The sequence below is a fragment of the Alosa pseudoharengus genome, unplaced genomic scaffold (genome assembly GCF_046254945.1).
Source record: "Alosa pseudoharengus isolate Yale_2024_CS ecotype anadromous, Long Island Sound unplaced genomic scaffold, YU_APseudo_1.1 YU_APseudo_1.1_scf_22, whole genome shotgun sequence".
Taxonomy (NCBI): Eukaryota; Metazoa; Chordata; class Actinopteri; order Clupeiformes; family Clupeidae; genus Alosa; species Alosa pseudoharengus.
Genome location: NW_027468680.1, coordinates 8796244 through 8811004, shown reverse-complemented (window position 1 = coordinate 8811004; position 14761 = coordinate 8796244). Strand labels below are relative to the sequence as shown.

The following is a 14761-nucleotide window of genomic DNA, read 5'->3' as shown; positions in this document are numbered from 1 at the left end:
TTTTGAATGAGTAAAGCTAAGTCAAATAACAACACCCATAAACATTTCTACTGAAATTACTTGAAACTACATGAAAATGGTGGATATAGCGTGTTTTGTTGTCCCCATACCAACATTTTTCAAGATGTGATGCTATCAAATTCCAAATGAGTGCATGTTTTAAATGAAAGTGAAATGAGTCAGTTTCACCATTGGATATGTCGTCTTTTTGGGGAGTGTGTGTGTGTGTGTGTGGGGGGGGGGGGGGGTTGCCTTTATTTGGATAGGACAGTGAAGTTTGATGGAAGGTAAGTGGGAGAGAGAGATGGCCTTTATTTGGAGAGGACAGTGAAGTTTGATGGGAGAGAGATGGGGTGGGATCAGAACATGACCGCTGGTCGGCCCTTGATCCCTGTGGACACTTGGACCCAAACACGGTACGGGCGCTGTAGCCAGTTGATATGCTGTCTATGTCCTTTTTCCAACAGAACAGGAGTTTACACAGCATCCTGACATTTTTGAGAGGTGGATCATTAGAACCAATCTTAAGCTCCTTTTATCATAGATTTGCATTTCCATGTTCATGTTCATGCCCCTTAAGGGGAACTTGGCAACTATTTCAACGTAATAAACCCGTTTAGAAATCATTTGGATGGTTAAATGACCTGTTCCGGTGAAAATGGTGACTTTCCCCGCTGCCCCTAGCGTCCGCAGGTGGAAAACCAACCTTGCAACATTGAGACTACCGTCCCGGAAAGAGAAGTGAGAAAAAAGAAACTCGTTTTAAATCGTGTTTCTTACCTTGTAACATCCACATTGTTCTGCCTAACCGTTTCGCTAGCTTGTAAACAAACCCATGTGCTTTATCGTTACCTTTTTACGATGAAATAGCATAATGCACAATTTATCCAGCAGAGGGGGAAATATAGCTAATCCTGCCAAGTTTCCCTTTAAGTGTATTACTGTACAGTAGCTGCCTGGCTGCAGCAACTCGAGCTAGGTAGCACCAATTTGTCCGTACCGGAAGTACTCAGTGACCTCGAGAAACAGAGATCTATGTGGACAATGGCTGAGATTTTCACTGAAGACACACTGAAGAATAAATCTCAAACACATCTCAATTTGGTATCAATTTATTTTTGATAATTCACACACAGAGCAAACTTCTCCTCTGAAAAGAGGAGGCAGAGCTCTGTCCACAAGTGCAAACTGATGCTTGGAAGATAGTTTGAATCGGAGGCCATGCCAACACAGAAGCAAGTCAGACAAAAAAAGCAAAAATCTATCAAGCAAAGCCACAACTGCTCAGTCCAGTTTCAACTTCAGGACCACACTGATCTGGTACCAAAGACAAAACTAAGCAAAGTTTTCAACTTTCAGTTTACTCGGTCTCTTTTTAGATTGTCAACCGACTAAAGCACCTTCCCCTTCATAGTAGTTTATGCCTGATTGGATAAACATCATCCACTCATCTTTTAACCACTGCAAGCATGGATGGCCACCAGAAAGCCCCAATTCTGTTATGGAAAGGAAAGGCGGCCATAGAGGCAACAGGAGGCATCAGTAGAGGTCCAGTGTGGTTAAATCTGGCCAGCTCTCCCTACAGCTGGGCAGTCCAGGTCCAGAGAGTAGCATTCCTCCTCAGCCTTTTAGAGCGAATGAATCAGATGGATTAACTAGCTAGCAGAGAGGGTTAACAAGTAAATACCAGATAGCGTAGTGAATGACCACAGTGTATAGGAACATGGTGAGACGACTGACTCCTTATCAGGTCTAAAGGGTGCAAGACCTTAGAGTGGATTAGATTGGAGGACTAACTATACTCCACATTCCACAGACACAGAAAAGAAACCGGATCCACATTCTACAGCCTCAGAAAGGTTGGAATATCCATACTCTATAACCCTGATGTAAATAGAGAGCTCATAATCTCTACCCCCTATAGACTCCAGTAGTGACAGAATACATTTCCTAAAGGCAAGACTTAACCCTTTGCCGTTGGCAGAGTGAAAGCTTCTTGTTAAAACGAAACACATAAAACAACATTTTTCACATTTAGTACAATTCAATATAAAAACGTCAATAAAATTCTCAAGGTGAAAAAAAAAAAAAAAATCTACATGATCCTAAAATAATGTGATTGCAGTGTGACAAAAATGGTTGTGTGTATTCTTTTTAAAAGTTGATTTCTTAGTGCAAAGAGGACGCTATCCATTTCAGACACCAGCAGTCAACGGAGCGACAGCAAACCAGATGGTTGCACGTGGGTGGCCCAAAGCCAATTACATCCTGAAGTAACATACATCATCCATGACTGACGTGATCCTGAGGATGAGAGAAAGAGAGAAAAAAGAGGCCATTATTCATTTGGATACAAAAGACAGACACAAAAACAGAAAGTAGGACAAACACATGTGTGTCTATGAGGACTGAAACAACAAAGCGAAAAGAACCTCTTATCTGTGTTTTAACGGTGCTTAACTAGTAGATTCATGTCACAATACTGCCTTTTCAAAGACTTGTGTCATGCTCATCTTGTTCCGGTTGTTTGTGTGTGTGTGTGTGTGTGTGTGTGTGTGTGTGTGTGTGTGTGTGTGTGTGTGTGTGTGTGTGTGTGTGTGTGTTCAACTCCTCCGCTGCTGCTCTGACCACTGCAGGTGCTGTGTAGCCAGATAAGAAGATGGTATCTGCTTTGGACACTAACTGCAGACCAGCGCAGGAAACGGACCTCGAGAAAGCTAACGGAACAACAACGGAGAGACAGGACAGAGCGAGGCCAGAGCTGCTGATGAGCGGAAGAGATCAGCGAGACTGGAGACTGGTTCATACCTTTCTGCTGGGTGTCCAACTTCACACAGGTTCACCAGAGCATAGAGGTGCCTCAGCGCATATTCATACTGCAAAATATGCATGCACACAGACAGAGTTAGTTACCGGCATATTTGCACACACACACACACACACACACACACACACACACACACACACACACACACACACACACACACACACCTGGCATGTATGTGTGTAGTGCCGTAAAGCAATGTTACATTGTGAGACCGCGAGACTTTCTGACTCTGAGCCCGGCGGCCCACCAGACCAAAGTTGCAAGGCTGATTTTTCCGCTCACAGATGCTAGGGGGAAGCGAGACGGCCACCATTCAACCCAGAAAAAGTCATATAACCATTCCCAATGACTCTGAAGGTAAATTCAGCTAAAAAAAAACTGCATAGTTCCACTTTAATAAAGCCAGCTATCATCATCATCATTATCACTTGAACCATGCCTTACATTTCTTTTCAGTGAACAGTGTGGCACAAAAATGTTGGGGTTTCCAAACTGGGCAATGACGCTCATCTCTTTCTCATTATAGTTACAAAGACATTTGGCTTTTTGTGCGGTCGCCAGTAATCAATGTCCTTTGAATAGACCAAGTCTATATATTGTGCCTCAGTTCCAATGTGTGTGTGTGTGTCTGTGTGTGTTTATTTGAAAAACTTCACATATTGTGTCTAGTGCAGGGGTCTCCAACCTTTTTGGGAATGAGGGCTACCTGAAGACCCGAAATCATATGGAGGGCTACTCATTTAAAACAAACATACCCTCACCCCTTTTTTGCGAGGGTAGTCCTCCTAAATAATAGGCCTATGTGATTTTTACTTTTAAATGATCATTATTTGTGCAGGCCTATACGTCTTTATATATTAAGCAACTGTATTTTCAAATTTAATATCAATAACCTATGCAACACTACCAACATTTTTGTTCAGTTTGTTCATTTCAAAGTTTGCATGGGGAATCTAATCTATTTTTTTTTTTTTTTTACAAAAAAACGTTCTTTTTGTGCAATTAATAATTTGGGTTACAATTTGTACCCAATTTATACCAACCCACCATTATGAATTCAGGGGATGTTTAAGTTCTGATTTCAGTGGACAATTCGGTTTTAACATTTCAATAGTAATCGCCCACACCACCCTAACATATGAAAACTCCTTTTAAAGTTATTGCACACCTGAAATGATCCATGATCTGACAAAAAAGGGTAATGCACAGTCCTGCTCAGTCATGCATGCTATAACATTTTTAGCGCTATTATACGGCAGTTGCCTACGGAGGAGAAAAGGCCTGTGAGCTAAAGCAATTGTTTTTCAGTCCTTGAACAATCATGCAAGAACCGTATTTGACGAACATGGAATGGCCACAGAACTTTTGCAAAGATATGCTTTCATTGGCTACACCAGACAAGCAAGTTTTTTCCCCCTTTACTGTCTATGCGTGCGAGCAGCGTGTGCGCTCCGCTTCCGTTGTTGTTTAAAGATTGAATGGGAAACGGATTTGAAGCCAAAGGCTAAATTTTAACGCAGCTACAATTTATAAGGTATCACCAATATCAATTTATTGTTACAGATGTATGGCTACATACATTCTTAAAATGGTTCTGGTCTAGACTTAAATATCTATTGAAAACTTCACAATGGAGCGTGTTTTTAGAGCGTGATCTGCAGGTGACCTGTTGGCTATTTTTTAGAAAGTGCGCTGGGGGCGCCTCATAGCCGTCCCGCGGGCTACCTGGTGCCCGCGGGCACCGTGTTGGAGACCACTGGTCTAGTGGGTATATCGCAATATGCCTATGAATGTGCGTGTGTGTTTGCCTGTCTGTCGGTCTCGGTCTGTATTGTGTGCATGTGACTGTAAGGATCTCAGTCAAATAGTGATTTCCGCTCTCATTGGTCAGCATTTTAGGAACAGAAAGTCTCAACAGATGGCTCTGGATGAAACTCTCTCTGCTCTCACTCATGACCAGCACAAGCCCCACACAGTCTAATGCACTCCACAGAGGAAGTAGGGCTTCATAAGATGAGTTTCCTATCTAATATAAGTCATGAGTGACTGTGTGGTTCAGCTGTGTGCGATAGAAGTAAGAGTAGGAAACTCCGAGGGTGACAATCGAAATCGAACCAAAAGGGAAATTGAAACAGAAGAAAAAGAGTAAGGGTGTATTGTCTTAGACAATATTCATTTCTTAAAATAAATAATATTTTCTGAGTGGTATAGTGTAAGAAGTCAAAATTGTCTAAGTGGTTTATTGCAAGTAGCATTGTTTTAGTGGTATTCTAAGAAGGCTATGTTTTCTAAGTGGTTTATTGTAAGATATTATATATATAGTCTTGGCTATATCTATATAACAGAGCAGGTGAACTGAATCACAAAAATGTTTTCTGTGTGGGTTGAATTCTGATTCAGCTTTGAGGGTGTCTTTGCGGGAAAATCAGGAGGACTCTGGGGACATCACATGATATTGCCACATCACGCCATTCTACTAGCAAATGTATTGCAACCACTTTCATGTCCTCATATGAATTGAGACATGAGATTATCCTAGGAACAACAAACAAACTAAATAATCTAAAAAAAAAAACAGGAGAAATAAATGCACAATAAAGGATTGGAGCCACTAAAGATGAACTGAACTGAAAGAATCAATGTTGATAATGTGTTGGTTATCACAAAAAAAAAACAAAAAAAAAACATAGCTTTTTTTAAAGCAACACAAAAAATGTGTTTGTTAGTATTAGAACGCTGCCAATTTGATGTCACTGGCATGGTAGAACCTTATTTAACAAATTTAGCCATTTTAATCATTGCAAAATGAGAAGAAATAAAATACATCTGTTAAATCACCTTTAATTCAAATTCCAGTTCAGTTCATCTTTAAGGCCTGTCCACACTGCAAATGATGACTTGAAAGACAACTGTACTACAACTAAATTGAGCATCCACATGGACCAATGACAAGGAAAGCCCCACAGGAATATTCTACATTAATGTCATGTCATCATCGTTCTGAAAGTGATCCCAATTAGATCGTTCCTCATGTCACCATCATTATGTTCTGGACATTGTCCTTATTAATAGCTAAAGTCATATTTAAAACTTCGCTTTTTTTACAGTTATGGTTAAAGTGTGGATGAGCCTTCCGAGTGGGCAGAGAGAAGAAAGGGGCCGCTCTGATGGACAGAGGAGTGCGGGTCTGCTGGTCTAGGCCTACCTGAGGGCCAGAGTGCCAGTTGAAGCAGCTGGTTTTGTAGTGTGTGACGGCCATCTTGTAGCACTGGTGCTGCGTCAGATCCATGCGCTCACTAAGAAGCTTCTCAGCATCAGCAGCGGTCCCACCCATTACCTTCTGGACCACTTTACGCATGGTCTCAGCCAAGAGATCCCGGGTCTACACACACACACACGCGCACGCGCGCACACACACACACGCACGCACACACGCACACACACGCACACACACGCACACACACGCACACACACGCACACACACACACACACACACACACACACACACAGTGTCAGCTTTCATATATATATATATATATTCTCTGGCACACACACTGAAAAATATAATAAAGAAAAACAAAAAAAAGATTGGAACCTTGAGGTGTGTGTTGATCTCTGACAGGTAACCACGAGCGACTGCGATGTCGTTGGTCTTCATAAGCTTCCTCTTAAGGATGGCCAATGGGACGTCGGGGCTGGGGGTGAGGTCACGCTCCTGCACCACAGGAAGGGAGACGGGACGGGCAGACGAGGCGTTGCTCTTTGAGGCGCCCTGGAACTCCATCACCTTCATGTGAGCCACGGTCTGAGAGGAGAAGAAGAGGTGAAGGCAGAAACAGATAGAGGGAAAGAATTGGAGGGAGAGAGAAAGAAAGATAATTTATTGATGCAGCAAGATGCACAAGAAGCACAGTGTGCCAAGTTTCAGTAACAAGGACACTTTGTTGGCTAGAGCCCAAAATAAACAAAGATAAAGGGAACACCCCCCTGCCACACATAGAGAATAATTTACTGAAACTGGACGCACACGTGTGTGTGTGTGTGTGTGTACACATACAGTGCCCCTCCATATGTATTGCCACCCCTGGTAATAAAAAACGTTTCTTAGTTTCACAATTAAAACAAAGAGGAAAATACAACCTTGAAGAGAAGTACATTTATTCTGATATAATTCTTTTTACTCTTCTTTACCATGGGTGCCAAGAAATGTGGAGGGCACTGTATGTACAGTATATATGTATAGGCATATGTATGTATGTGTATATGAGAAGGTATGGCTATATACGGTAGGTATTCCGAATACTGTGTGCCTAGTATGTTTACAGAGAGAGGAGCAGAGAGTGACGGCAAGAGACAGATATAGATGGTGTGAAACGGTTAGTTAACAGCATCATACAGAAAGGTATTTTAAGGTGAGTGGTTTTGAAGGTCTGTATTTGTGTATGCTGCACATTCATGTTGAGAAGACAAGTAGGTTACATAAAGCAATGGGGAACACACACACACACACACACACACACACACACACACACCTTGTTACCATACTGCATGACATGGCTAGTGTTGGTGTGACTCTTGACGATCTTGAACTGCTTCAGCAGAGTCTCTTTGTTCAGGTCCTCCTGTTCAGGGGACAGAGGTGAAGGGTCACACAAGCATCCACAATAACCAGCCACACACACACACACATGCCTAATAACACCAAGGTCATGGGTTTGATACCATTAACATACTGTACACACTGATGGCACCAAATGTATATCTACTATTTCTTGTGTATCCATGTCTATCACATATCAGGGCATGTGGTGACTGGATGTAATATGAGTAGACGGTTCACTCCCTCAGGGACACCTTCTCACAAAGCCTGTAATCCAGCCCTCTGCGGTCAGTTTATGGGTGGAACTCACCATGTCAGAATCCTCCAACCAGTTGACACTGTACCAGTCGCCCAGGTAGGTGTCACGGGCCTCGTCATAGTAACAGGCGTAGGAAGACTCGTGGGCGTTGGCAGCTGTGGTGGCGTAGACTGAGAGTAGAGAGAAGACTCAGGATCAAGTCAAGTTAAGGACTAGCTGGACAGTGATATCCAACAAAGTCAGAGCCACTTAAGTTAGATGGACCGGATTTAGAGCCTTTCTAACTCCTCAGAGCACTAGAGGTGCATTAAAGGTCAATGCCCATATACCCACATGTTTAACCATACACACACACACACACACACACTGAAGGAGGTTGGCATGCAAGGAACCAATCTGCATATCAGGAACTGATCTCATTGCTGAGCCACCATTGGTTCTAAACTAGCAAGTTGCACTCTATGCATTGTTTAAATCTTTATTAGCCTGGCCTTTAACACCCAGACCTTCACAATTGTACAATTGGGAGTGGGTCTGGAGAAGGTTCAGGGGTGTAACTAACAGTGAAACTGAACTTAAATTGGTACAATAAACTCTTACCAAATCGTTTCAAAAGTGTAGTAATCTTGTCAACGAAGGTTATAAATGCAGTTGTTTACTCAGTTCCAAAGAAATACACGTCCATGCCGGATTAGCGACTATATTTTAAGGACATTGGAAATCAATCGCCTCTTGGCCAGACAGACCTGCAGTGCCAATCCCAAATTTGCCGAAACTTTGTATGGGTATTCCCAGGCTAAGTCTTTATGTCTTTTGAATTAAAATATTACATTTGAAATATTAAAATAAGGAAGAGCAGATCTAATCTGATATAACAGAAAGGGAACAAAAACAGATGGCAGTTAGAGAACTGTTATCTGTAGCATCCGTTATGTGCACACGCACAGTGACTAGACACCATGTCAGTCATGTTGTTTATGCGTCGCTAGGCGCCAAGTCAGCAAATTTTAGGAACTGTGATGCTGATGTAACCGCCTCAGTCACATGATACGGCTCCACATGACCCCACCCACAGATCACATGACCATGGAACACCTGACCATTGTTCTGTTCAGTGGGAAGTGTTCTATGCTGATGTTGACATCAAGGGGTGCTGAAGCCAGCAAATCAAACACTATGTACTTGACTGCACAGAGAGCTCACAGTATCTGTGTGTGGGAGAAAGTATGTGTATGTGTGTGTGTGTGTGTGTGTGTGTGTGTGTGTGTGTCACAGGAATATGTGGTGAATGTTCAGTTATATCTGGATTTGTGTCTTCCTTTCCCTGAAAACTAAAAGACAGGGTTCCCACTCCAAGTCAAATGTGAAATTTCCTGACATTGACAGCCTAAAAAGCAGAATTTCCATGACCTTCAATGTACAGGAAAACGGTTGACCTTTGCACTGAGCAGACAAAAACAAGCCACACTCACCATCAATGTCTGTGGGCAGATGGTTCATCATTGATCCAGACTCACAAGCCTCGATGTAAAACACCATCTGTGTGTGTGTGTGTGTGTAGAGAGAGAGAAGACAGAGATAGAATTACAAAAAGACACATATCTAGTTATTAATAATGACAGAGTGATACACTGTTACCAAGATTGCTCCAGGTAGCGAAGACAAACACAATAGCAGACTCACCTTCTTATACATTTTCTTGTCATGCATGTAGTTGATGGCATCCATGAGGTCCTTGACATGCAGCTGTGATTCAAAAATAGAAACACAAACAGATTTTAAAAACTACAGGTGACCGAAGGGCTTCACATGTCAAAACAATCAACACCAGCAGTGAGGATGCCATGGCCAAAGCATGAACAAGCAAGTCCTGCATTAACACCCATTGAGCCGCCATTTGAATTCATCTATAAGAAATACAGGTCTAAGCACATAACGGAGGTTCAAAGGTTACACAATGTACCACCACTGTTATAGTTTTAACAGTGCAATGCTTCTCTAATCACTTGCCTTGTCAGAAAGTCAGATTTTGATGACTTCTTACGAGGCAGTTTACTGCAGGGCAAATGGGTCAGGTGGAGTGGCCAGACAGAGTTTATGGCGTCTCTATGGTAACATCATGTGAGTGCTGCTACAGTAAAGGGGCACAGCAAGAGGAAAAAGGGCTTACATCATCATCGGGGAAGGCCAGGAGTCCAGGTGCCCCGTGATCGGTGAAGTACACAAACACATGATCATCTGGCCCACTGTCAAACATACACACATACATTAGTAGCATATTGGTTACAACAGGTACTTAGTAGGTAGTAGCACCCTGTCTCTATATTATACATACTGGTTGACAGGGTAATTGGCACACAATCAATTTAAAAACAATTGAAATAACTGTGTTCTGTACTGTATTCTGTTTACTCACACCTCCAAAACATTGTTTACACAGATTCTACCCATTACTGTTGCAAGGTCTACACATATTCCTAAGAGGTTATGTAACATGATCTAGCCCTGCAGGAAATGGAGGGAGGGACGTTATTTTCATGAACACTGATAGAGCAGAGTCATTAACATGAGCTTGTAAAGTGTGTGCCTGGCGTGGTCTGTGCTAGAGAGGGCTGAAGAGGTTTGTCAGTTCTCCCCCTTTCCTCCCCTCCCTCCTCCATCCTTCAGTACTTGCCTCTTCAGCACTTTTCCAGATCCTCCTTTCACACTAGCGGAGTCACCCTTCAGCACTGCCAGGAAGTTATCTGGAGTCACTGCCTACACACACGCACACACGCGCGCACACACACACACACGCAGAAAAATGACCACTATTGCAAAACCAGAGAGACTATTTAGACCTTAATGCAGCCCAGGGAACCAAAGAACACACTGGTCTAGATGAGGACTCAACACTTACATCAGCAATATAGTCCTTCAGCACCCCCTTGTACACGTCTGAGCCATTTGGCCTGTTGATGACGACGCCTTTAGTGGGATTGCTAGAAAGAGAGGGAGAGAAAGAGAGAGAGAGAGAGAGAACACAGAAAATGAGACATGTCAATGCTTTCTGTTAGAAGGCCACCCTTTTGGCCCGGGGCAAAACCTGTATGAGCAAATCTGTTTAAATCACAGTCATGGATTAAACAACTAACAAAACAACTTACCAGGAATTTCACTAAATGGCTCACAGGTACAGGTGCATACCACGCCCCCCCCCCCCCTCCCACACACACGGAAGTACAGAGCAATCTCTCATTTCTGATAAGAGTTAATTATTAATAGTTAAAGTTAGTCACACTGATAATCTGATCGAACCAACACACACAAAATGTTAATTTTATGCCAAAGTTATATGATACAACATGAAAACTTCACTGAAGTGCAATGTAGGTCTGGCAAGGTATGACCTACATATTATGATCAACACTGATCATAAAACAAGCCTTTTTCTCACCACATACAGTACTTTCCTACAGTACACAGGTAGAGACACACAATCCCACTTCAAACAGCGGAAAACTTTCTCACAGAAAGGCACGACCGAGGCTGAAAATGGGTAAACCACAATAACTTGTGTTCTGAAAACAAGTGAAACACGCGACGATGTGGTGCTCGTTTCACTGGTGCTCTCTGTGCAAAGGAGCCGCTGGGTTCTTGTTCATTTCATAAGTTTTACAAAGTTAGAATCAAAGATTCTAGAACAGAGCTCTGTTCTAGAATCTTTGGTTAGAATCATATCATGACTTTTAGTTTGCAGTGTCTAAGTGAGCAGCATGCAAGTTTCTTTTTTTGTTTGTTTGTGCGGGCGCGTGTGTGCGTGAGTGTGTGTGTGTGTGTGTCTTTCTGAATGCAGACTGAGGAGATTAAATTGGCTTCTTGTGACTGTAGAGGTACTTCCTTTTCTCTCTGTGAAGTCAGTGAGGAGCGTCTGCTATTCGCTTTGAGTCTGCTCTGCACAGAATTTCCACAACCCATCACAAAGCACCTCGCTATAAGATTTATTCTTACACGGGTGTTCTTCTACGGATGTTCACACACAGTCTACATGATACTGCCATCTGTGTGTGTGTGTGTGTGTGTGTGTTTCATGAAACTTACTCTTCATTCTCAGCCAGATCATCGTACATCATCACAACAATCTGCTCATCGGGGATACCGTTCTTGTGGACGATCTGATAGGCATGGCATGCATCGGCCTGTAGACACACACACACACACGCACGCACTTAGCTAATTCTGCACACATGGGCAAATACAAAGACAGCGATACACAAAATGCCAGGCTCCCTTATGTGGAAATGTACACACTTACGCTCTCATACACACACTCTCTATTTCAATAGAACACATAGCTTGGCTACAGGGCACAATAATTTTTACAGTAGCACTGCTTAAGTTGTGGTTGAAACTCATCTTGTCCTTCTATGAGCAAAAACTGGACTGCTAAAACAATCACCACTCCGTCCTCACATAGCCCCTTCAGAACCTCAGAAAAATGTCTACACAAAATCACCTCCCTAACCAAAACCCCCAGCTGGTCTCGTAATCTGACTCATCAATGGCAGGGGAAAGTTTCTGGTCACCAAATCTGGCCTAGCAGCTCGCAGGCTGAACAGAGCCACACGTAAGACTAGGGGGCTATTCCAAGTATGTGGTTTAGTGACAAACCTGGGTAAGTTAACTCAGCGTAGGGGGTAAACCTCCTAATAGAAGAGCTGTATGGCTTCATTCTCCTAACAAAACAATGCTATAGGGCTCTTGTTGTAGGAGGTTTACCACTGACTCCGAGTTAACTTACCCAGGTTTGTCACTAAACCACGTACTTGGAATACCCCCCAGATAGACTGCAATGATTCACTGACTTTGTTGACCATTTAATGCGGATGGAACCTAGGAAATCTGCAGGCATTCTCTAAAGACAGGGACGGGCATGCAAGAGCTAAGCAGACTTAGCCTAGGCTGCAACCTAAAAATAACACACATAGATACAAAAAACAATTTTCCAAAGACATTCAGTTATTTTCCGGGTAAGAAAACAAAAAAGCAAATAAATAAATAAATAATAAATAAAGCAACAGGAACAAAACGCAACATTCATTCCCTTAACACTGGAGCCAAGTCACCCTGGGGATCACTTTCTCTGCTTCTGAAAACGGCCCATTGTCTACGGTACTGTGAAGTTAGTGTTTGTCTGTGAACTGTAGCTGAATACCCTGTTATTCACGAAAGGTGACAAGGTGTTTAGAGCGTCAGTATATGATATGAGCTGGGTAATTTAGATTGTTAATTTGGATTGTTTGTTTGTTTAATGTAAAGCCATATAAGCAACTTAGGCTATTTGAATGGCCCAAACATGGTATGATATGATACAAGATATGGGAAATTAATATTGCACTATTAGGAGCTTAGCAACAATTATATTTTAGAGAAGTTTTTTTTTTAATCTACGCTAGCAAGAAATTCTAAAACTTTCAAAGGTGGGACCTCACTAATAACATCAACCACTGAATGTTGACTATAAAATCGTTGTCTTTTGGTTTTCAGAGCAGGGCAAAAAAATAAATAAAACGACAGGGGCATTTTACAAAATTGGCATGATGGAGGCTCTTAGCCAGAATGGAAAACAAGTACATGTTTGCACTCTGCAATGCACTGCACATATATGGGATATTCTGAACACTTGGTTTAGAAACAAACCTAGGATAGTCAAGTCTGAGTAAGAGGTCAACCTCCTTATAGAGGCACCCTATAGCTTCATTTTCTTAACAAAACAAAGCCACGGGGATCTTCTATTAGGAAGTTTACCACTTACTTGTGTGTGAGTATTTGCTGTTTAATTAGGTCAAAACAACCATAAGAGTAGATGAGCACTGCTGAATAGTGCATACTTCCAGTCTTCTGTCTTCTCTCTCCAGGACTCACCTGGTGTCTGTAGTTGTACCAGCCGTTGGAACCAGCCACAATCACCACCCAGTTCTTCCCGTTCTCGGCTTTGGGCATGGGCAGTGCTGTGGCTGTGAGAGCCAAGCTGAAGCCCAGCACGACCAGGGTCTGTGTAAACATCTCTGTGATGCACTTCAATGTCCAACTGAAATAACTGACAGAAGAGGAAATACATTAGTTCATGTTGGGGAAACATGTATCATGCAATTCAGAATGAGATGCACTGTCTGCTGCACTGAAATGATAAAGTTGTGAGGATGGGACTTGTCATACTGTATGTAGTTGTGTTAGGACAGTGAGATGCCATCAAACCATATCTGAACATGCCTACTATCATTTACTTAGTACATGACATAGGTGACTGATTGCAATGTGCATCTCTGATTCTGAACATTGGCCCTATGAGAAGGTGTAGTGAGGGTTCTTGTAATGTCATTACGCAAACAGGAGACGTCTCAAATTCCATCCCCCTACTACTACATACAAACAAGGCAAGCAAGCTGAAGCTAGCGTTTATAGAATCGAATCGCCCAAAACTGCTTTGTTAATATGATATGTCAGTATCGGTGAATTGTGGAGGTAAATGCATTCAAAATTATATAGAACTACTGACTAACTCGCACAATCAACATACCATACAAAAACTAGGCTATGTTGTTGTGCTAATGTTAGCTTGTTCAAGCTATCCAGTTAATGTTTCAGCGAAGGGGATGGAAGTACATGTTAACAATACACGTTCGGCGACAGCTTACATAACTTGAAATATTACTCAGCTTTGAAAACAATAGTTCTTTTTTCTTACCGGTTTAACTTCCCAGATCTTTCAGAAGTGCTTTCGTTTCATCCACACTCCTGTTTTAATAAAGAACTGCGAGGGGGGGGGGAGTACATGGCGTAGTTTACCGGGCAGCCAATCCCATTGGCTCAGTGCGCAGGATGACTGAAGGCACATGATACTTCAGTCATGTGCTTTATTTACAGAACAAAAAGCAGTGCACGTCAACATTATGTAGCTCACCGTTGAAGTAGTTGCTGCGTAGACCAATATGATCATAAACCGTAAATTAGGCTATATCAATCTGCTAAAGGGAATTTTAAGACTCCTGCATAGGCCAAGTGTTTGTTTTTTTCATTCAGGGTAATTCCTGAC

General features: G+C 42.3%; 1 protein-coding gene across 1 annotated transcript; it reads right to left on the bottom strand.

Annotated features, from left to right (window-relative positions):
• Nucleotides 1-1096: 1096 nt before the first annotated feature.
• On the bottom strand, nucleotides 1097-14520 carry lgmn (legumain). The gene is made up of 14 exons (XM_076300438.1): nucleotides 14414-14520; nucleotides 13591-13765; nucleotides 11767-11864; nucleotides 10586-10667; nucleotides 10361-10443; nucleotides 9857-9932; nucleotides 9370-9432; nucleotides 9159-9225; nucleotides 7738-7856; nucleotides 7360-7449; nucleotides 6423-6632; nucleotides 6033-6209; nucleotides 2809-2876; nucleotides 1097-2304 (listed from the first exon to the last, which is right to left on the bottom strand). The coding sequence occupies exons 2-14, from the start codon at nucleotides 13729-13731 to the stop codon at nucleotides 2262-2264; spliced, it is 1317 nt and encodes a 438-aa protein (XP_076156553.1). The 5' UTR covers nucleotides 13732-13765; nucleotides 14414-14520; the 3' UTR covers nucleotides 1097-2261.
• Between the last annotated feature and the right edge of the window lie 241 nt (nucleotides 14521-14761).

Excerpts from the sequence above, each read along its gene's own strand:
- lgmn (XM_076300438.1), bottom strand. The coding sequence starts at position 13,731 with ATGTTTACACAGACCCTGGTCGTGCTGGGCTTCAGCTTGGCTCTCACA. Across the intron at positions 11,865-13,590 it reads GGTACAACTACAGACACCAG|GCCGATGCATGCCATGCCTA; the intron begins GTGAGTCCTGGA and ends GTGTGTCTACAG. Across the intron at positions 10,668-11,766 it reads GATCTGGCTGAGAATGAAGA|CAATCCCACTAAAGGCGTCG; the intron begins GTAAGTTTCATG and ends CTCTCTTTCTAG.